This window comes from Berghia stephanieae, chromosome 7 (genome assembly GCF_034508935.2).
Source record: "Berghia stephanieae isolate SIO BIC M18660-M18661 chromosome 7, UCSD_Bste_1.3, whole genome shotgun sequence".
NCBI classification, from domain to species: Eukaryota; Metazoa; Mollusca; class Gastropoda; order Nudibranchia; family Aeolidiidae; genus Berghia; species Berghia stephanieae.
The window spans coordinates 19,875,283-19,900,282 of record NC_088366.1 but is presented as its reverse complement, the minus strand read 5'-3'; the positions used below and the strand labels follow the sequence as shown (position 1 = coordinate 19,900,282).

General features: G+C 37.6%; 1 protein-coding gene across 1 annotated transcript in view; it reads left to right on the top strand.

The window, feature by feature from the left end:
* Window positions 1-25,000, top strand: part of LOC144976850 (large neutral amino acids transporter small subunit 1-like) — a 50,467-nt gene that overhangs the window by 389 nt on the left and 25,078 nt on the right. Inside the window, exons 2-3 of the mRNA XM_078921361.1 lie at window positions 2,469-2,627; window positions 3,613-3,748. Coding sequence (XP_078777487.1) covers window positions 2,469-2,627; window positions 3,613-3,748 — 295 coding nt within the window. The remainder of the gene's footprint in view (window positions 1-2,468; window positions 2,628-3,612; window positions 3,749-25,000) is intronic.

Sequence of the window (25,000 nt, the reverse complement as noted above, 5' to 3'; positions counted from 1 at the left end):
TTAATATCTGACTTGGACTGACCATTTCTTCTTGTTTCAGAGTCTCTCGACAGAACCATAATGTGTGATTGTGATGATGCAATATGATGTCAATGTGCCTACAACTACATGAAACCTTGACACATATTTTTATCAATGAATCTTCGTTTCTCATCAGTGTACTGATATGATTACGATGATTTTGTCATCGGCAAGGAATAGACTGCGTTGTATGAACGTAAAAGACAGAGCAAATAAAACAAGTTGAAATTTATCTTTTATTAATTTTATTACTTTATTTGTATTTTGAATGATATGAATATATGAGTATGAGTGATGATGAGAGTATTAGTATTAGTTATTCGAGTATTAGTATGGAGGTACAAGTCTTTACCCCATACATTACCGGCTTCCTCAGTTTCACATCTTTATTGTGTACTTTAACGCTGATAGGGTACTTTGAAACCAAAGAAAAGTTGTGTGTATGAGTATGATGGTATGGATGAGTGAATGAGTGTAGTATGATATATTGCCAGAAGCAAATCAGTCCTCAACTTAGGGGGACTGACTATAACTATAATTATAATTAGACGGTCTATAACTACTCAGGCCTTCGTACATGCTGGCCATCAAATACATTTAAACATTGTCAAAGCTTTAAGATAAGATAATATAAGTTATGATTAATCATCGCAGTATCAGCAAAAAATTTGAATAAATTCAAAGCAGAGTTGGAGATAAGCAACATCCTAGGAAACAAGTTCAATTATAAAAATTGGTCCAATCATTAATAGATGAGGAGGAGCGAAGGAGACTACACCAAGCTCTGTACAGAGGTATCCAGGTATCTCATTTTCATCCCATAGTATTGTAAAAGTAAAAGTAGAAAAAAGTATCACATTGAAATTGAAAAAAATAATTACAATAAGCTTAATCAAATATTATACTAGAGCGAAAAATACTGTAAACTATAAAGCTTCTTTTATGGTCTCTTTCACTTGAGCTTCTAGCCAGTATTTTAGTCCCATTTTATTGTGTAAATATACAATTGCTAACTATGGAACATTAAATGTGTAATTTCTAAGGTCTTTTACTGATTTCAAAATGCTTCCTTTGGTTGACCATTGTTCAGCTTTGTGGTCTTGTGGTATGAACTTGCCTTCGGAGAAGGCTCTCTACTCACTGTCACAGACTACATTATGGTATAAAATGAGTAAAGGCCAGCTGAGTTGTTATGTTGGTTTTATTGTCTTTAAAATGTTTGTATTAAACTCAATTTTCATTCACCACAATATGCATGCAAGCTGTTTGAACCCTTTTGTTTCCCACTGCTGATCAGAATGTTTAGGGCCAACTTTTACATGACAGTTCAATTTTACCAGATGGACTTTTTATTCCTTGATTTCGGGCAGTCTCTAACCACATTTGTAACTTAATAACATTCCCACGATGAATATAAATAAACGGTCCTTATAGAATTTAACTTTCTTGCCACTTACCTACGGAAGAACCTGCTTTAAGATGTCAAACCACACGTCCGTTCACTTCTATTATATTAGGTCTTGAAATTGTCAGTGAGTGTGGGAATAAATGATTTTAATAAGACGATTTTTGAATTGAAAGGAATCCAGAAAGACAGCATCATGGGTAGATTATTTGCCCTACATACTTCTTGTAAGCAGTGGGTAGCAAAAAGGTTCAAACATCACATGCATATCGTGGTGAATGAAAATTGAACTTGTTCTTCTTTCAGTCAGCTTATCCCACATTTGCAGGAATTATGAAAATTGAACTAAAAACTAAAATCTTAAAGATTACAATATGTGTAACATAAAAATTAATCAAATATCTTTATGGTAAATTTCAAAATACACATGTGAGGATGTGAGATGTGTGTGTATATTTTTAAAATTTAAAATTTTGTGTTGATGTGGGATTAGGACCTTTAAAGCTTTGTAAAGCGCGTTGAATGTGCTAAGTGCATTCATATTGTGCTGAATCGGGGATATATAGGAATATAATAAACAAACCAAAATACCTTGAGCTTTTATATAGCGCAATATCCACTAAACATGCTTAAATAACTCAAAGCGCTTTAGAAAGGGTCCCTGACCAACAGCAACACGTAACATATAGAATGAGACATGATGCCTGTTCGACGATATTACAATTTTTCTGACAGACAACGCTGTTAACGGCCAGGTATTCATTTTACACCTGAGTACGGTGAGCGAATGTGAGTATAAAGAGCCTTTTCCAAGGACTCAACTATGCGCCGAGCTAGGATCGAGCCCCTGGACCTTCTGATCCAAAAGCGAGTCTCATACTACTAGACCACATAGCCGCACAAAAGTAATTCATCCATCAACCTTTTTTTTTTAAAGCCGATAGAATTACCTTTAAGTTTGTCTCAGTGCTGTTTAATGTTTACAATCAAATAGCTGCCAAGATGCCTCATTTTATAGTTAAACCCCATAATCTTCTGTCAGGTGGGGCTTTGTCTTCTGGTATGGGCGGGGTGTGGAATCATTTCTTTATTGGGCGCCCTGTGTTATGCTGAGCTGGGAGTGACAATCACCAGGTCAGGTGGTGACTATGCTTACATCATGGAAGCGTTTGGACCCTTGCCAGCTTTTCTACAACTTTGGGTATGTGTGGATTTTTAAAACATTTTTATAACTCATATTTTGTCTACTTATGGGATATTAGTATTAGTTGATTGTGGCAAATTACCCGTCAGACCACAGGAATTTCTCATATATAATATAACCACCGCCACCACATATTTTGATCACTACTACCGCCCCCACCACAATAATATAATCACAACCACAACAAGCACGGCATCGTCCTCACTACTACCACTACTACAGTCACCTCCATGTCATTTTCATTGACACCTCTACTACAGCCACCACCACATCATCATCATCATCATCATCATCATTATCACCACTACAACAAACACCACCATATCATCACCGCTACCACCACTACTTTTACAACTATCATCATCATTACCCATTACCACAGCATCATCAACTATACCACTACTACTTCAACCATCACCACATCATCATTATCTCTCCACCAACAGAGCTATTCATATAATTTTATGAAACATTATCTGATTTTGGAGGTTTTATTTCATATGGGGGAAAAAAAACAAGAGGTGGTGGTGACTTGCTGTATGGTGAGTATTGTACTATCCTAAATAAAATGGGTTAATCATGTGAAAATGCCTGTTTCGTCATTTGAATTCTTCAGAGTGGTGTCTGCAACTCCTTCAAGAAAAATTAAAGGTTTAAGTCATCGTTCCTTAAATAATGGTTATTCCCCCCCCCCCCCTTCTATGAAATAGGCCACTCATCTTATCTACAGGGCCTTAGAGATAGCACAATCACCCACTACCTTTGGTTGATAAATGAATTTGATGTCCCATAACCCTCACCACTTCCTGTTCTCAAGTGCTGTTGATTATGTGTGAAATGGCATGTAGTATTACAATTACAGGATATCTTTGTCCTCTAAATGGTGTTGGCCTGATCCATACCCATGATATTTAAGACATTACTGGTATTAAGTGCATATATATATATATATATACATTTTGAAAATAATTTTATTCATCAGGTGAATCTTTTGGTGATCCGACCCACGGCGCAAGCTATAGTTTCGTTGACCTTTGCCTACTATAGTCTACAACCAATCTTCCCAGACTGTGATCCTCCTCAGATGGCTGTCCGTCTGCTAGCTGCCTTGTGCATCAGTGAGTAACATTTGTCTGTTTCTGTCTTCTATTGACGGTTGACTGCCTTATGTATCTGTTGTGTCTGTCTATATATTTACTGCCTTGGGTATCTGTGAGTAACATTTGCTGTCTTGTGTATCAGTGTATAGCGTTTATCTATTTATCTGTCTTGTCTTTCTATTGGCTGCTTTGTGTATCCTTCTGTCCATTCATTTGTTCGCTGCTTTTTGTTCTTGTAGGTATATCTCTGTCTGCTTTATGTGTCAGAAATTTATGATAATAAGAGGAAATGAAGTGAGTAGAAAAGTGCCAGAAGACAGTAGAGAATAAAAATTGTGCGGCGATGGGGGCTCGAATTCTTGACCTTACTGATATGACAACTCTGCCTGGCTGTGAGAGGGACGCTATGCAGTCAGTGCCATCCACCACTAAAAAAAAAGTTTACTTTCTGCCTGATTGTTTGTCTATTTACTGGGTTTATTGTGTATCTGAGAGTGACACTTGTCTGTTTGTCTCCTTGATTCCAATATAAAGTCATCCCTTTATTCAAGCTGAAAATTAAAAAGAAAAGGATTGCAGTTATAGATATAACGGCAAATTCCATGTTCTATATGCACTTCATACTGGGCGGTGCAAAGTTGAGTCCTCGGAAAAGACCCTTACTCACGTTCTCTCACCGCACTTAGGTGTAAAATGAATACCTGGCCGAAAACAGGGATGTCTCTGACGGAAAGAAAACTGTAATTGCACCTCACAGGCTTCTTGTCTACATCTTACGTGTTGATGTTGGCTTGGGACCTTATGTAAAACGCTTTGAGCGTGTTTAGTAGATATTGTGTTATAGAAAAGCTCTTATTATTTTAAGCACAAGAATAGTTGCCAGCTCAGACTCTGGTCTGGGATCTTATTTAAGTCGTTTGTTGAGTGAGTCCAAGACCGCATATCCACTCAACAGCCACTCTCAGTGACCTTAGACAGTAAAAAGTTAGAAAAAGAAAAGAGATCGGTGTAAGAGTTGGGGAGGAGGGTGAGGGCTTACCTACACCGGAGACCGACTCCAACGACCCCGTCCTCTATCGGACTACTACATCCGGAAGACGGCAGAGGACGTTAGCGCCGGTCGTAGGAGTCAAGTCTCCGGTGTGGGTTCGCCCTGATGGTGGTGTTGCCGTTGGCTAGGGACCCCTTGTAAAGCGTTGGGAGCAAGTGTAGTGGATATTGAATGATATAAATGTATATATGCTTAAGTGTTTTTTTCACTGATACTTCTCATTACATGGCTCAATTGAAAACTGGTACTTTATCATCACCTCCCCCACTCCCTTTCTTCCTGATTCTTGAAATATCAATGGTAATCTGTAGTGCAATTTAATGTCAAATTTAATGGGCGTCAGGGCGCCCAGTAATTGTCATATTGTGTCAGGGGTCAAATGAGAGGTCATGAGGTATCCGGTAATGAGATGGATGGGTAAATGTATATAGTAATATCGCGCCCTTCTGCCGTTTAATTCCACCAGCGGGCAACACGAACCGGAAGTGGCCTGCTGGGCACCTTAAAGACATTGCTTCTTCCAATATTAGACTTTCTCTGTCGAAAAATAGATTGTGATATCGCCAAACATAAGTCATGTCTCGTCCTGCATTATGAGTGTTGCTGTTGGCGAGGGGGGGGGGGGGGGGGGGGGGGGGGGGGGGGCTTGTAAAGAGTTTGAAGCACGTTTAGTGGATATTGCGCTGTATTAATGCTCAAGGTCAGAAAAAAAAAACAAAAACAAACTCGACTGCATCCGGGATCGCGTGAAGCGAGTGCTCTACCGAGTCATCGGGACCCCCCCCCCCCCCCCCCTATTTATCTATTTAGTTCTATATAATATTATTAGTCTTGTTCATTTTCAAGGAGGGTGTGATGGATGGAAGTCACCGCAACTAAATTTATGGATCAACAATAGCCCTCACATGATCAAATTAAGCCTTATTGATGCCATGTGTTGTGGTGAATTATTCACAACATCCGGCAGCCGGATAGAACGTACCAACCTACAATACTATGTGTAACCTTGAACGTCTATAGTCTGATTGATATAATGAAGTGAGAACTAATCAATAAGGCGGCTGTCTAAAACAAAAACAATTAGCTGAGTGACGTCAATTTCGTTCCCTCTATATAACATCAATCGTTCCTCATCCAATGGTTTTAAAGAAGAAAAGATTGAATTGCTGGTGCAATGCTTTAGTAATCGCTAAACAGGTACCAAATTCATACCTCTGGGGATGTATTGAGTTCAAGAGGAAATTACTCGACTGCTTTGTCTTATAGGATTAATACTTTGGGTGTTTTGGAAGTTAAGAATTGCTGGTGATTCCAATGTTTCCAATAGATTTAAACAAGTGAAAAGTCAGGTATTGAAAGTCGCATTCTCAATGGCACTAAGAACGGTCATTATAAGTGCAAATTTCGTTTCATCTATAATACAACACCAATCGTTCTTCATTCAATGGTTTAAAAAAAAAAAAGATTGCATTGATGATGCAATGCTTTAGTAATAGCTAAACAGGTACCAAGTTCACACCGCTGTGGATATTTTCATAATACCGGGCAGGTTAGAACAGCGCTTTTTTTTTTTGCTTTTTTGTTTTTTTTGTTTTTGTTTAACAAGGATTTGTTTTTAACTATCGCGCCCTGGCTGTTTTTTTTTGCCGGTAGCTCTGAATTATCAGGGACCGGTCAACCGTAAATTATTACTATTCTTTTATACACAGACAAAATATCTTATCTTTACTTTGACCAGAAAACTTAAACTGCGTGCATGATAGCTTAAACTGATCTCTAACTTTAAAAAATAATAAAATAAATAATTGAGCTTTTATATAGCGCAATATCCACTAGACGTGCTCAAAGCGCTTTACAAAGGGTCCCTTACCAACAGCAACCCGTAGCATGTAGAACGGTGCCTGTTCGGCGATAATACAATTTTTCCCCCCGTCAGAGACAACGCTGTTAACGGTCAGGTACTCATTTTACATCTGGGTACGATGAGAGAATGTGAGTAAAGAGTCTTTTCCACCGGATTCAACCATGCGCCGAGCGAGGCTCGAACCCAGGACCTTCCGATTCGAAAGCCGCAGATGACTACAATCTGAAAATGCCAAGAAGTTACGCGCTCTATGTTTAGATATTTTTCTTTTTGACCAAGTCGGAGGCCATTTTAATCCATTGGTCATATTATTATGGCCACAAGAAAACAAAAGCATAAAAAAAGGTGTTTTGTCAGTTTAAGATCGTATTTTGTTTTTTCAGGCTACTTAATAAGTACAAGATTATATCACAATTGGGTCGATTTATATTACGTAATTTGGAATTTCAAGGTTGTTTCGGGTTTACCAGCAGATATGTTCTATAATAGTCTACATTTCTCTCTCTCTCTCTCTCTCTCTCTCTCTCTCTCTCTCTCTCTCTATCTATCTCTTTCTCTCTGTCTCTCTCTCTCTCTCTCTCTCTCTCTCTCTCTCTCTCTCTCTCTCACACACAACAAAAAGTAAAAAATCCATGTGTATTATTTTATTACACCGTTTTTCATTTTGGTCATAAAATTTTACTTCGTGCGTGCACACAAACACATTTCCTTCCCTCCCTCCCCCCCCCCCCCCCCCCTCTCTCTCTCTCTCTCTCTCTCTCTCTCTCTCTCTCTCTCTCTCTCTACCGGTCAAACATATTTTGTATCATAGATATATTTTGCCTGTCATGTGAAAGGCAAAACAACACATTAATACCATATTTTTTTCCAGTTTATGCTTGTATGCACCCCCCCCCCCCCCCACACACACGCACACTTCCTGGGAAAAGTATCTAATTCGTAACCTATGGCGGAAGGAGAGTAGGGCGTGGGATGCCAAGCTTTGAGGCGAAAAGTTCAGGGGACATTTTCAATGACCCAAGTGGCATCCATGATCTATGTAAGAATTTACCCCTGGACAGTACAATTGTCAACACAACTTACAATCAGGACGAGCAACAAAAAAAAAAAAAAAAAAAATAAAATAAAAAGTTGATGTAAACAGGAGTTTAGGATGGCTATACAAGATGCTGACGATAATATGTAAAGCTGCACTTCAATACTTTATATATCAGCATCTCACACGAACAACAGAGTATTTACAGTTTGATTAGATTCGGGCGTACTGCATCTCTTCAATGAAGGAAAACGATGTTGTAGCTCGGCATGCGATTTGAATGTCATGAATATAAATAAGACATTGGGGATTAGAAATCGCTGGAACAACATTAGGGGGGCCGCACGGTGACAGGGCGAATGATGGGTGGAATATTGCAAAACAGTGAAAAGGCCAGGTCAGGACAGACGATTTTATTGGGAGGGCATACGTGGGCGATTGGCTGTTTGTCCGTCGGACTTTGACAAAACAGGTTTATTTCAATATAGCCAGATTGGTTTTGTTTGATTATTTAAAAAAAAAATTCATAACAGCATTGATGGGGGCAAATAAATGTTTTTGTTTATTCACCTAAGCAACGCCGTTATCACATATTATTATCTCATTCGTCTGTAGTGTTTCATTCATCCTGTTTTGCTGATAAAGGGTAAACCCGAAACGTTTTTGTCCACATTGTCTGTTTTCGTTTATTAAATTGAAGCTTACATTCAATTTCACATTGTTATTTATGCGCTTGGCTAAGAAACTCAAAACATTGGCATCCGAAAATATAGATAGTATGCGCTTGGCTAAGAAGCTCATAACATTGCCATCCGGAAGTATAAGGGAATAACACACAAAACTGTGTGTATCCAAGAACGTTTATAGTCAGGTTAATACAGTTCAGTGAACATTACTCATAAACGCGGATGGCAAAAACAATAACAAAGGCCTGAGTGACGTCATCTTCGAACTATCTATAACGGACTAGCAGACAAAACTATGTGTAACCTTGATCGTTTATAATACAGTTTAGTGAGAATTACTCATAAACATGAATGGCGAAAAACAATAACAAAGACCCGAGTGACGTCATCTTCGTTCTGTCTATAAATTTTGAGCATAATATTCAAAATTTCTAGTATTTGTATTAAATACAAGTGTGACAATTTGTCGATGTTCTCCACCCCTCTTTTCCTTAGTTCACCTTGCTCGTCCAATGACCCCATACACGCATGTCAGTGTCTTCAAACAAGAATAAATCATTAAAAAGTATGAAAGGAAAAGATTGGCGAAATAAAAGCAAATATGAAATCGAAATATTACGGGAAAGACAATAAAATAAAGCATAGATTAATTATGAATTCAGCATCCTGGCAGTCATTGACAAAACGAGTTATTTTGCTTTTTGAACAGAACAATTTTTAATGACCTCATCATCAGCCATCGTGGCTTGTCCTCGTCACACAACTGTCTCCACGAATCACGATCCTCTGCGATGCGCATGAAATCTGCGTTGCTTTTTAAATCACATTTGGCCAAGGTTGGCCGAATGACTTTATACCTCAATATATTAAGATGAATCTCAGCTAGTCAAAATGTTTTAAACCCAAGACTCATTTCTTTGAAATGTTTTGATAAAAAGCTTTTTTAAAAAAAGACTTTGGAGCCGTGCACGCAAAGGCGTTTATTGTACATCTTGGTCACTGACATATGAGTAGAATTCACGCTTATTATTTAATTCTTTGATGGCGTCGTTTGGTTTTATTCGACGTGTCCTTAGTTGAGACTGTGCTAAGATGTTTTGTGACGTTCGCCAGACAAATACTTCAATACTGTTATTTGTTTTTAAAATTAAAAAAAACTAAGGAAAAAGTTCGCTTTCATCAGTTATTTCTTTGTGTTAAATATTGTAAAATAAGCCAAAACTGATGATTTAGTATCGAAATTATTTAGTAGTTATATCTTTTTAGAAAATAGAAAAAGTGTGGACAAATTTGATTTCTTTATCCATACGTTTTGTTTTTAACCTTTTAGGAACTATTTCTGCTATTCTATTGGTGACAAATCGTCAGTTTTTGGGTTATTTTACATTATTTGACTGATATAAACTGATGAAAACGATTTCCCCCCTTAGTTTATCCAAATAGTTATCCAAATTATAATTGGAGTATTTTTTGGTTGAACATCCACGAAAACAAAAAAAAAAAAAAAAACAACTTTTTTTGGCGCATCCTCACTTGCAGGTCTGATAACCCAAGTTGTTGTGGTCTCATTGGTGTAATGGAAATACTCTCAAACTTGAACTTGTGCTTTCTTTTATATAGCGCAATATCCACAACACGTACTCAAAGCGGTATACGAAGGGTCCCTGACCAACAGCAACGCTTAACATGTAGAACGAGACATGACTGCCTGTTTGGCGATCTATCTGGCGTGTCATCTCTTCAGAGGTCGACGTGAAATTTCCTGCCAAGCATGTCTATCCGTCGCCCTGTTGTAATTCCATTCAGCTGCAGTAAGGCCAGTCCATGACTTGATGTCATCCATCCATATCCTTGCCGTTCGACCTCTTGTCCGCCTTCCCTCCACACATCCCTCTGAAATGTGGTTTTGGATGAAGATGTGGCGTTTGTATGTCCAAAATATTTTATCTTTCTTGTTTTAATTGTTTTCAATAAGTTTGGCCTTATGTTCATAATGTCATACACTTCTTCGTTGGTCTTCTTTTCGGTCCAGCTGATATGACGGAATGTCCACATTTCAAAGGCTTCAATTCGTTTTTCAATGTTTTTATTCATGGTCCATGTTTCCGAACCGTAAAGCTAAGTGTACATAACATTTGCATTATTTTATAGATTTTCAAAATATCGTATCAGGAACAAAGTTATATGGATTTCAGGTGTCGTAGTTTAAGCTAAAGTTAACTTAAACTATTTTATTTTTTAAAACTCCAACACCTTTTATTGGACCATCTAAACTTAAAAATATTGGTAGACGTTATGATTTGAAGACAGATAAATGTTTCGTCATTCAGCCGATTGGTTGTTTACCCAAACCGTGTTTTCATTCCGAGGAAGGCGACACAATCAATACATAATGTGTTATGTCGTGAATCAAGCCTCGCCTGGGGTTACGACGACTATAATTATAAATGTAAGCCCATATTGAGGGTTGTTTCAGTAAAAAGCGTCATGCTACACACACTCAGACACACATGCACACGCTAACACTCCACTCACACACACACACACACACACACACACACACACGCTAACACCCTGAAATTCGCCTACATCATACCTACCGCTTGCAATAAAATTCATTCTCTAAACACATCCAACTCAGTTATTCATTATTTACTACAATTATCTCTTTTTAAATAAATACATAATATAAAATATGAACATTAACATTTTCACAAATTTGCCACGCTTCATAACACGTCATGAAAAAAAAAAAATTTCCATTTCATTTCCACAAAATATCTGTCAGGCGTCCCTTTTGTACAATTGTTTATTGTTCGCTTAATATTCGTCACTCCCCTATAGATAGTTCGAAGATGACATCACTCGGGTCTTTGTTATTGTTTTTTACCATCCGCGTTTATGAGTAATGCTCACTGAACTGTATTAACCTGACTATAAAAGTAAATGGATACACACCGTTTTGTGTGTTGGTCCGTTATACTTCCGGATGGCAATGTTATGAGCTTCTTAGCCAAGCGCATACTATCTATAGATAGTTCGAAGATGACGTCACTCAGGTCTTTGTTATTGTTTTTTTGCCATCCGCGTTTATGAGCTATGCTCACTGAACTGTATTAACCTGACTATAGATAGTATGCGCTTGGCTAAGAAGCTCATAACATTGCCATCCAGAAGTATAACAGATCAACACACAAAACTGTGTGCAACCATGAACGTATATTAGTCTGGTTAACACGGTTTAGTGAGAACTACTCATAAACGCGGATGGCAAAAAACAATAACAAAGACCCGAGTGACGTCAACTTCGAACTATCTATAAACGTTCATGGATACACACAGTTTTGTGTGTTGGTCCGTTATACTTCCGGATGGCAATGTTATGAGCTTCTTAGCCAAGCGCGTACTATCTATAGCCAGGTACTCATTCACATCTTAGTGAAGTGGGGTAATGCATTTAAAATGTCTTTCCTAAGGGCAGACACTATGTCGGGGCCAGATTTGCGATCACTGTCACCCATCACCTCGCGAAGTCCCAGGTTTGAGAGTTTTTTTTTTTTGCCAAGATGAGAGTCGTTTGAATCGATCGATATTTCTCTGAAGGACGAGTTCTCGTGCCAAAATTTTTAATTCGTGATTTATTTTTTTTTTCAGAGTACGGCAGTATTGATGCTATGCGTTTAGGTAAAATACAATATCCGCCATACAAATTAAACAACCCAACTATGTGTAACGTTTAACGTTTATAATTTGATTGATATAATTTAGTTAGAAATTATCATTAATATAGCTTTCTTTAAAAAAGAAACCCAACAAACTAATAGAGAACTGGGTGACATCAATTTCTGTTGTGTTTAATTGTGGAAATAGAAAGAGAACATTTTTTTTCTTCTCCAAGACAAAGCGTATGATGCAAGGATAAGGTAATCTGTAAACTGGAAACGGACCATTACAAAAGAGGGTTTCCCAAAATATAAATAAAGAAAAAAGCGACCTCTGGAAATATATTTTTCAAAAAGGAAGCAGGGAACTAATCCTTTCACAGGCCTGTAAATTTGCCGGCATTTCCGGCAATTTCGCTCCGCCGGAAAAAAAAAAATTAAAATTTTTCATTTTGTTTCACAGCTTATTGAATTGGTAAAATTCTAAGAAAACATTTCGTGAAATGGGGATCTTTGCTCATGTTATATTGAAAAGGCTTCGGCTTCAGGGGGACGTTGTCAACCTGATCCCCTACTAGCCCGTTTCTCATTATTTTCTCTGTGATATTTTGAATGGAGGCCGTTTATTCTATTATTACAATATTTTTTTTCATAGACAGATCCATTGTGATCTAGCAAAAAAAAAACAAACAAACAAACAAAAACAAAAAAGACCTTGTGGTTTTTCTTAACTTGAAGTACAATCGTACTGACTTGACCCCGGGGTTAAATTGTGGCCAGATGAAAAGCCTCTAGTCGTATTGAGTTGTAATTATCATTGAATTGAGAAATCGTTGGTTTCAAATCTAGCTCATACAGGTGTGATACAGGATGATGATGCAACGAGACGTAACGTGAAAGTCAGAGCATTTCTACTTTGTTGCATCAGGGATCGTTTTTTTTTGACAAATGCAGACACATTATTAGTATGGGAAATTAGGTCCCTAAAACCCTTAAATCGTGCACAGTAGGGTAGGACGCATGGAGATTACTATCAAAGATGAAAACATTCTATAATTTTTTTTTTTTTTTTGTTATAGAACTACCCTGACATATCAATATTAGCTGAGGTAGAGGCTTTTTATAATTGGACAATTTTGAATGGTCGATTACATTTTCGTTCATTGTTTAGTGTCAAAGCATTGTTTTCTAGCGTCATGCTTTAATTCCCATCGCCTACTAATTTAGCAATGATACGGGTATATTTCATTTTTTAAAAAGATTTCCGCAACTTTTAACATGTATTTTCAAGCAAATTTCGTCAAACTTGAACATACAATGACTCGTGACAGTGAGAAGTCAGAAAGCCATTAATTTAACTCCCATTATCATTTCCTTTATCGTCATCGTCGTCATCATCATCTGTTTTGCACCACAGACAGTGCATACCAAGACTGACAGGGAAGACCCTCATTGATGGCCTGTCATTCTAACTTCTACGTCATGGCACAAGACCGAAGGGCTAGAGCTCAGGTGGTCGCTGGTTCGGATAAGTAAGATGGCCTGTCATTAAGGTTAAGATAGTTTATTGCAAACTCTACAAATCTTATATCACAGACACAGTACCATATAACATGACAGTATAGAAATATACGTATCTGCAGACTATATGTTTTGTAATATATAACCTCAATGCACGAGTATAGTTAACTAACGATGCGAATATAATGTATTTATGTAATAAAAATAATAATAGTATAATAAATTGTGGCACTGTTCATACGTATTTAAATGTAATTCAGTTTATTATTGATGGCAGATGTAATATATTATTATGTCCTATTGACTTAGAGCCGCATTGGCGGTGATTGCATCTATCACACACACACACAAAAGTTTTACTAGTTCGATTGTAATCTATCTAGTTGAAATCATACTTATATTCCACTGTCATAAAATCAGTGACGGTGTCATTTATTGTCATTCATGTTCATCATCGTACAGCTGTGTGTTCTGGTATAATGTATGCCACTCCTCCTTGTAGTTATAGGGTTCGAGTCCCGATCAAATCCGAGTCTTGGCTAGAGGACTACCACAAAACGAAAGGCATCGATCGTCCCTTTGATCCATTGACCTTGTGTATAAAATGTTTTTGTTTTTTAAATTTTATTTTCCGTCTTCAAATCTAAGCATACAATGAACGAGAGGGTTACATGGGAATGGATCATCACTATAGTAAAGATGCCCCGAAACAAAACCAAGCAACAACAACAAAAACCGAAAAAAAAAAAACAAACAAAAAAACAAACAAACAAACAAACAGCAACCCCCCCCCCTACCCGCCAAAAGAAGAAAACAACAGAAAAACAAAACAAAAAACATTTGAAAAAACGAATTACTAGGATAATCGGAAAAAGAAACACTTTTCCAGACGATGCCTCATTATTTTCTCATTTTAAAATTTTGATACAGATGTTTCCCAACTGTGCGGATGTGAGCTTTTTTTTTAATACTTTATATAAATTTTGAACGGACTTGACCTCGGGATAAATATGTTAATTGTTATTGTAATCGGATGATCATAAGAGAAAACCACTGTCTACGAATATTCAAGGCAAGCCATACGAAGCGACGAGGCGGAAACGTGTGAAAATGGGAGTATTCCTACCTTCTTGCATCATGACGTATTGATTGAGAGTGGTGGCGACGTTGAGTTCAATTATTTCGGTATGTTGCGTCATTTTTTCACCCCCGATCAATACCGTGCTGTTCTGTGGTCTAGTGTAATTTATGTATGACATACGACTTCCGACCAGTGGTTCAAGTGTTCGGGTCCCGGTCAAAGTCCCAGGTTTGACAGGTTTTTTTGTTGTTGCCAAAATGAGGGTAATTTAAATCGATCGATATCTGAAGGACAGGTTTTTTAAAACCAAAATTTTAACTAAGAGGGTTGCATCATGTTAACATTTTGATCCATGAAGACGAATCTATGTCTTATTTATTTATTAAGAGTTCTGTTGACGGTGATTTCAATTATGACTTCCGTGTTGCGTCAATTTTCAATCAAGGTCATTTCCGTGCAGCTCTGTGGTCTGGTGTGACGTATGACTCCCGACCAGTGGTTCGAGGGTTCAAGTCCACTTTTCTCCGGTTCAAAGCTGAGTCTTGGCAAAAAGTCTATCACAAAACGAGAGAACTCGTTCCTTTGAACTACCGATGTTGTATCTATGTAACAATATTGGATCGTGGAAATTAAAAGAAAACTTTTTTCTCTTCTTCTTCTTCTTCTTCATTTTCTTTTTCTTCTTCTTCTCTTTCTTCTTCTTCTTCTTCTTCTTCTTCTTCTTCTTCTTCTTCTTCTTCTTCTTCTTCTTCTTCTTCTTCTTCTTCTTCTTCTTCTTCTTCTTCTTCTTCTTCTTCTTCTTCTTCAAATCATTGCGTACGATGTAACTAGAAAATAACATTTAATGGATCGTCACTATCGGGGTGGTGGGGGTGGATGTTTATATTCAAGACGAGCCGTATGATGCAACGAGACGAAAATGGGCAAATTGGAGCATTTCTACCTTGTTGCATCATGCTAACGTTTGTTTCCATGCAGACAAATCTATTGATTTGGAGTCCTGTTGACGGTCAGTTCATATTTCGTCATGTCACGACGTTTTTCATTCCCGTTCATCTCCGTGCGGCTCTACGTGAATAGAAATTGACGTCTCTCAGTTATTTGTTTTTGTTTTTAGACAGCCATTTTGGTGCTTATTTCTCACTGAATTATATCAATCAGACTATAAACGTTTAAGGTTACACATAGTTTTGTGTGTTTCTACGATATATCCGGTTGGCGGATGTTGTGAGTATTTTACCTAAACGCAAAGCATCATTAACACTCGTCTTCCAACCCGTTGATCGATGGTTCGAGAGTTTGGCTGCAAGGGGCTTAAAGCTGAGTCTTTGGCAAATGGGTGTTTACTCAGCGTACTCAGGTATAAAACGAAACGCTGGCCGATATCAGCGTTGCCATAGTAGGAAAGAGATCATGATAGCGCATTACTGACATCGTGTGCGTCTGGCCCTGCATAATATTATTTAATTTTACTTTTGACTCTTGGGACCTCTTATAAAATGATTTGAGCACATTTAGTGGGTGTTGCCCTTTTGAACCATAGGCCCAGGGTAGGGCTGCAACTATGCTCTTCAAGCACGCTCGATTCTGAGCCATCTTGCTCAGTTGGTGCTATGACGGTTTTGCCTCTTTCACCTTTCTGTCCACCGATCTTCTCTAAGTTGACTTTGGTCTCCCGATCTTTCATTTGTCCCGAAGATTTCAATATGAAACAAGTCGTGGCGTCACACCTTCCTATCGTCAAGTTCAAAACTCATTGGAAGTGTATGACCTGTCATCCAGACAATGCGTAAACAATGAATAGGTTACATATTGAATCATAAGGAAGTAGCAGAACGTATAGGCAGATTCGTATGATTACGGGGGGTGTACAAGAGCGAGGATGGATAATCTATATTAACTCACTCAATCCTAGAGATTTTTGCTAGTTTTCAAAACTGGAAAAAATGTATTAAAATAAGCATGAACATAGATAACTTTTATTCAACTACCGTTAACATGTAAAAATTAAAAACATTAGCTTTGATACTACACCTATAATTATTAGTCTCAGAAAAATGTAATAAATAGGCATGGGGTAAAAGTAACCCGGGTTAAACTACGGATATAGTCGGTGTTAGGGTTTAGTGAGTTAACGACCAGCATTTATATAGGCGAGAAAATAAGACGCTACCACTCTGAAACCAGAAGATCAGTTTTGCACAATGTATGCGGAAATTATAATCAGTATTTTGACATCACACTTTTGTTCTCAATATAGAGCCTGCCTAGCCTAGTCACTTTTATGGCTCCTTTCCAAGGGGGTTTTGCCCCTCATATAGATAGAACGAAATTGACGTCACTCACCACTTTGTTATTTTTTTTTCGCCGGCCTTTTTTATTGAGTAGTTCTCATGAAATTTTAATTATATCAATCGGACTATATAGATGTTCAAGGTTACACATAGTTGTGTGTGTTCACACGTTATATCCGACTGGCGGATTTTGTGAGATTTTTGGATAAACACATAGCATCAATATATCGCTCTTGCTGCCAACAAATCTCTTCAATACAGAATGGATTTGTTTTTAATAATAATAATAATAATAATAATACACATTTATATAGCGCTCATTCTCGTGTAAAACACAAGCTCTGGGCACTTTACAATATAAATATCAATTTTAAGTGAAAAAATAAAAAAATAAAATAATAACAACAATAACAATTCATAGCCAAATCAAGGATTCATATAGAGTCAAGAAAAACAAATACAGTAAAAATGTGTCTTGAGATTCTTTTTAAAAGTAGGTAAAGACTTGCACTCCCTCAGACCACGTGGTAGTTCATTCCAAATCTTGGGGCCGAAACAAGCAAACGATCTATCACCAAATTTTGTTCTTGATCTTTTTTCCGAAATTTTCGTTTGGTCATTACATGATCTTAAAGTGTAATTTTCAAATTTACACATGACCACGTGATCTGTGAGATATGCCGGTGCTATACCAGCCAAACACTTATAAACAAGACACGCTGCTTTGTAATATGTGCGCTTTTCAATGGGCAACCAGTGGAGAGAGGCCAACAAAGGGGTTGCATGATCAAATTTTTTTTTGCCAAAAACTAATCTTGCTGCACTGTTTTGCAGTAGTTGCAATTGTTTAATAGAAGCCTGAGGCAAGTTGACAAGCAGCGAGTTACAATAGTCTAGTTTCGAAAAAATGAGGGAAACAACCAATGTTTTACATGTTCCAATTGCAATATACTGACGGATCGAACTGATTTTCTTCAATTGAAAGTATAAAGATTTACAGAGAGCAGAAATGTGAGCTGACATTTTCATTTCTGAATCAAAATAGACACCCAAATTTTTCACAGTCTTTGAAACTTTGATCTTTTCACCCCCAATCAACACCTCAAGACCATCATTCACCTTCAACTGCCCTCTATTTCCCACAATCATCACTTCTGTTTTTGACTCATTCATTTTCAACTTGTTTGCATCCATCCACTCTTTCACATCCGTCACACATTCTTCCACACGTTTCACAATATTTTCGAGATTTTTAGTTTTATCAGTAGCATAAAGTTGCGTATCATCTGCATAGAGATGATAGCGCAGCCCATGACCAGTGATGACATTAGATAATGGAGAAGTATACAAAACAAAAAGAATTGGACCCAAAACAGAGCCTTGAGGAACACCAAAAGACAATGTATGTTGACGAGAAAGTTTATCTAAAATCATAACCTGTTGCTTTCTGCCATCTAAATAAGATTCAAACCACTGCAAGACAGTCCCAGACAAGCCAAAGGTTATATTAAGTCGTTTAATGAGAATACCGTGATCAATAGTATCAAACGCCGCCGAAAGGTCTAACAATGTCAGAAGAGAAACAGAACCTTTATCTAAAACATCAAGCAAATCACTCGCAACACAGCACAGAGCAGTTTCTGTGCTGTGGTAAGAACGATAAGCTGACTGAAATTTTTCCCATAGATTGTTTTCATGGAGATGTTGTGAAAGACGTCTGAGTACAACTTTTTCAAGGATTTTAGAAAGAAATGGCAGATTTGAGACGGGACGGTAGTTACTAAGGTCATTTACATTGAGATTTTGCTTTTTTATGAGAGGCTTTACAATTGCATGTTTATAGATATCTGGGACTTGTCCTGAGATAAGTGACTGATTTATAATATAAGTTATGCAAGGTAACAATTCAGGAAGACATAATTTCAAAATATTAGTTGGTAAAGGATCTAAATCACATGACTTCGAGGAAGATGAAAAAATTATTTTAGAAATTTCTTCTTCAGTTGTTTCTTTAAAACAAGAGAATCCCTGTGAACCCGAAAAAGGGTGGAAATTTATATCTTCATTTTGCACGAGGTCCAAATTGTTCCGAATTTTCGATATTTTTCCCGAAAAGAAATCTGAAAATGCATCCGGCTGCTTTTCTACCGGGATATTAGTGGGTAGACACATGCCCTTTTCTTCCCCTAAAAGTTCCTTTGAAACAGAGAAAAATTCCTTAGTGTCCCTCACTGATGACAGTTTTGTGTTATAATAGTTTCTTTTTGCTCTTTTGCAGGTGGTTTTATACTTATGCTTTTTTGCTATATATATCAGCCGGTCAATCTCAAGGCCCGATTTTCTCCACGATGCCTCTGCATTCCTTTTTTCCCTTTTGGCAGTTTTTTCACTCTGGTTAAACCACGGAGACGGTTTCCTGGAATTTATTATTCTAGTTGTGTTTGGCGCATGCCTGTCGATGACGTTGCGCAGTACCTCGTCTGTTTTCTGTGCTGATGGTATATCCATTCTTCCTAGTTCCTCTGACAGATTGTTTTTGAAGGAACTAATGTCTATTTTTTTGGTATCCCTAGACACTATCTTGACTTTCTTTGCTTTCTCTTTGATGCATTTGAGAGTTGCCAGAATCAGATTGTGGTCTGAAATTTCTTTTTTGATATTTTTAATTGATTCAACAAGCGAGGGTGTGTCAATGATGAACCAGTCCAAGATGTGCCCCAATCTTTGAGTTGGAGAGGTCACTAACTGAGTGAGGCCATGTTCATTCAGCATATTTTTTATAATTTTAACGAGACTATTCTGATCAACATCAAACTGAATATTAAAATCGCCGATATAAATCTTTCGCTTATTTGATGTGTCTTTTGATACAAAATCTAAAAATTCGTCAGCAAAATCATTCTGTCTCAGTTTGTTCTTTTTGCTTGGGGGTGGTCTGTAGATACAAGTGATTAAAAATGAAATGTCTTTATTTTTTTTATTTAAAGCTACAGCGACAACAACAACAACAACAATCACCACCACCACTACCACACCACCAGTGCAGCAGCAACAACAACCACAACAACATTTTGTCTCGCGACTCTAACCTTTAACAATGTGATCCAAAGCACTTAACTTATTTTATCTTCAAAAGCCATTCATTACGAATAGAAAAGACGGATCTAAATGGTAGAGCAGTGTACTCAACTTACTGGCCGGTATTCTTGTTTCTATTTCTAGGAAACGGGATTTAGGTGAGGTCTACTTACTAACTACAACCCCCAACCCTCTACTATAGATAGAATGCGCTTGGCCAAGGAGTTCACAACATTGCCATCCGGGAGTATAACGGACCAACACACAAACTCTTTGTAACCATGAACTTTTATAGTCTGGTTAATACAGTTTAGTGAGAACAACTCACAAACGCGGATGGCAAAAACAATAACAAAGGCCTGAGTGACGTCATCTGCATACTATCTATATTACTGTCGCATTCTGAAAAAAAAAAAACAAAAAAAAAAAAAACCCAACAAAATACCGAACACCAAAAAACCCCCCAAAAAACCCGGAAAAAAACAATAAACAACACACACACAACAACAACAACAAAAAAAAAAAAAAAAAAAAAAAAAAAAAAAAAAAAAGAAAATGAAAGACAATAACAAAAACCCAACAATACAACAATATGTGTTTAAGATTGTGGCCAGAAAACTCGTCCTTCTAATATAATATAGATCGATTAAAATGACCCTCAACTTCGCAATTTCAAGGTTTGGGAGTTTTTACCAAGATGGAGGTTATTTAGTCGGTCGATATAGATAGTATGCGCTTGGCTAAGAAGCTCATAACATTGCCATCCGGAAGTATAACGGACCAACACACAAAACTGTGTGTATGGATGAACGTTTATAGTCGGTTAATACAGTTCAGTGAGCATTACTCATAAATGAGGATGGCAAAAAAACAATAACAAAGACCTAAGTGACGTCATCTTCGAACTATCTATTTGCAGGACGAGTTTTCTGGTAAATTTTTTATTTTAGCACGTTCTCGAGAGAAGCCAAAAAGCGTGCTACAATCCTCAGCGTGCAGAAATCTGATGCTCCTGGGAGATAACCAATACAGTCGGTCACCCAACTCCAGCGTGTCGTATTGCAGAGCGTGCTATGATCCAGCGAGTACTTTATGTGTTTTTGGTTTTGTTTTTGTTTTCAAAGTACGGCAGATAAGCATTGCGGGATAGATAGAAAAAAAAATGGACTCACAATCTTTCACTGCACTCATGTTTAAAATGAGTACCTGGCCGCTAAGCGTTGTGTCTTTTTGAAAAAAAAGAAAATTGTAACTGCACCTTGGTGTGATGTCTCGTACTGCGTGTTTAGTGTTGCCGTTTGCTTTGGACCCCTTGTAAATAAACCGCTTTGAGCACATTTAGTGGATATTGCCCTAATAAATACTATAAAGAATCTGTTAAAGCTGCAGACGGCGGGCGCTTACCATTACTTTCGTTTCTCCACACACCCCCCCCCCCTCCACCTTAAAAAAAATTTAAAAAGAAGGAAAAACCGGACCGAAAAAAACCAACAAAAAATCCTCCTCCCCCCCCCCCCCCCCCCCCCAAAAAAAAAAAAAAACCCAACGAAATACAAGCAAAGAAGAAAGAAAAAAGGTCAAAGTGCAGTGAATGTCAAGATAAATTAATATCAGTTTCTGATGAGGTAAAAAAAAAAAAAAATCAACTCGACAAAGGCTCAATGCATTCCTGTACGTTATTATACGTGTATAGATAGAATGCGCTTGGCCAAGGAGTTCACAACATTGCCATCCGGAAGTATAACGGACCAACACACAAACTCTGTGTAACCATGAACTTTTATATTCTGGTTAATACAGTTTAGTGAGAACAACTCACAAACGCGGATGGCAAAAACAATAACAAAGGCCTGAGTGACGTCATCTGCATACTATCTATTGTAGGGAGCAAATGGGAGAGCGGTCTGGATATGGTCATAGCTTCGTGCCCAGAGAACCTCGAGGAAGTATGTCACCTCGCCCTGAATTGCGTCCAATGCCTTGATAATTCCAGTCTTCCACTTCCCTTGGAACAGATCATAACGGAAAATTGCCCCTTTAGCCCTTTAGTGTGCGCTTGGCTAAATAACTCACAACATTGCCTTCCGGATATATGACGGACCAACACACAAAACTGCGTCTAACCTTACACGTTTGTAGTCTGGATAATACAGTTTGATGAGAACTACTCACAAAAAAGGCCAAAAAAACAAAACAAAACAACAACAGCAACAGAAAAGAACAAAACAATAACAAAGACCTGAGTGACGTCAACTTCGTTCTATCTAAAGGAAATTTCTATTTTCATTCTTAAATTATTTTTTAAAATTTAACATATGAAACAGCAATAAATAATATCAGTTGTGAAAAAAAGTAAACAGAATATTTGCATTATATTATGCTAATTTCACAAGTTTCCATGAAGTTAACACGATGTAAATAATATGCGCTGAGAGAAAAATGGAGATCAAGGGAAAAGAAAAAAAAGTCGAAATGTGGCTAATTCTTCAACCCGTTGTCATGCTGACGTGAACCAGATGATTTAAAGAAAAAAGACATATTTTACAGTAAAATGACCAACAATGTTCAAATTTAGCTTTAACCACTTTAAAAAGACGAACTTGAGCTTTTATACAGTGCAATATCCACTAAACGTGCTCAACTCGCTTTATAAGAGATCCCTAGCCAAACAGGCCTTCATGGACCTGGGAAACATTTTGAAAAACAAACAGATGTCGTTCGGGATTAGATTCCGAGTCTTGAAGTGCTACGTGTGGCCAATCTTGTTATACGGATGCGAAAGCTGGACTACAAATGCAGAAACACAAAAGAACATTGAAACTTTTGAAATGTGGTGTTTGAGAAGGATGCAGAGAATATCGTATACTGCACACAAAACGAACGAAGAAGTGCTAAAACAAACATACCAACAAAGGAAACTAATGCCCTTAATAGCGGATCGACAACTATCCTTTTTCGGACACATAGTAAGGAAAGATAAGAATGAATACCTGGCAAGTTGTGGAAAAATACCTGGTAAACGCGCCCGGGGGAGACAAAGAAAAACACTCATAGACCAACTGAAGGGCTTCACCAACCTAACAATCCAAGAGCTGTTTGAAAAAGCAAGAGACAGGGAGGAATGGAGAGAGATAATTCATGCAGTATCCGAAGCCTGGACCAGGCATGGAACCTAGAAGAAGAAGCCAACAACAGTATTTAACGACATTAGGATGAGACATGAGGCCTGTTGGGTGATTTTACTTTTTTTTTGTTTGACAGAGACAACGCTGTTAGCGGCCATGTACTCACGTAACACCTGAATCTGATGAGAGAATGTGAGTAAAGAGCCTTTTCCAAGGACTCAACTATGCGCCGCTTAGCAGGACTCGAACCCAATACTTTCCGATCCGATCCGAGTGTCATACCACGAGACCTCATAGCCGCCAAACTATGACTATTGTTCTCTTATAAAACAAATAAACGTAACTCAAATTGCATTCTTATGACTAAAAAAAAAAAAAAGAAAGAAATCTTAGGCAATCGTACCCAACCCGACATAATACCGTATCGAAGCGGCTATGTACGTGGTCTTGTGCTTTTAGGATCAGACAGTCCTGGGTTCGAGCCTCGCGCGGCGCATAGTGGAGTCCTTGGAATAGGCCCTTTACTCACATTCTCTCATCTATCGCCTAACAGGCGTCATGTCATATCGTACGTGTTAAGTGTTGCTGTTGGTCACGTTTAGTGAATCCTGCGCTATATGAATGCTCAAGTTTAAAAAAAAAAGAAATTTATCATCATATTTATAGTTTTACAATGCCAAATTTCCGGGTTTTTTTCGGCGCAGAACAATTGAAACGAAAAGTGAAATAAAATCCACACTGGCAATAACTGAGCTATTATTAGAAACACGACTGTACCAGTAATCCTTTATATTATATAACCCTCGCTGAATGTACTCTGTCACACCCACAGACTACCCTCTCTTTTTTTGTCTATTTGTTTGTTTGTTTTTGTTTTTAAGGGTTTAACAGCACTTCCTACACATTTAGGTTATATCAGCGCCAGTAAAAAGGAAGAAAATGGGATAGTAAAAAATTCTAGGATTACAATTAAACCACTGTGAACAAATAGGGATCAGATGTAGATTTCAAGAGCATACCACCAATGTACTAGGTTTGAGATCACATATAAGTCTCATCTGGACACAAGCACAAAATCCAACAAAGAGGAATACACTCAAATGCTTACATTATACATTCAAAATAACAAATTTGATAATACATAACAGAGAGATGATTTACAAGGAAAAAAAGATCATCTCCCAAAAAAAACAACAACTATGCATTTGACTGTTTCCCTCCCAGCTAGGACTCCGGCCAGGGCCAGGACAAAACCAAGTAATCTCATTCCAAGACAAAGACAGAAAGCATGTTGGAAAACAGATATAAGGGGATAGAAGACACAGTATGTACCCCCCCCTGCCCACTATGGGAGGTTGTCTATTTGTCGATGTATGTTTGATTTAGATTGCTGCCATTGTTATTAATATAAACAATAAATAAATTATTTCTTTAAAAATGAGCTTTATATAGCGCAATACCCACTACTGTGCTCCAAGCGGTTTACAATGGGTCCCTGGTCAACAGCAACATTTAACATGTAGGACATTAAAAAAAATAATTAAAATTAATATAAACCCGATCAATGGAGCCAAGCCTAAAATGTACAAGTAAAAGTGTAGTTTATTATGTCTAATTTAGTTTATCATCATAAACCTGACCTTTTTTTTTCTATATTCCGTCCACAAATCAAGATTAATCGAGCTCAATCAAAGTCATTAAAATAGAGATTAAATAGTACAGCGTCCCTGGTTGCATTAAGAATAAAATGACGGCGCTCGACCTCTCACTAGCAACTTTTGATGACGTTTTCCTCCCTGTTGTCCTATCTAGACCTGTGTTATCTATGGTCACACCCCAGACTGAGAAGTCCCCCACCCCTGCCCGATTTAG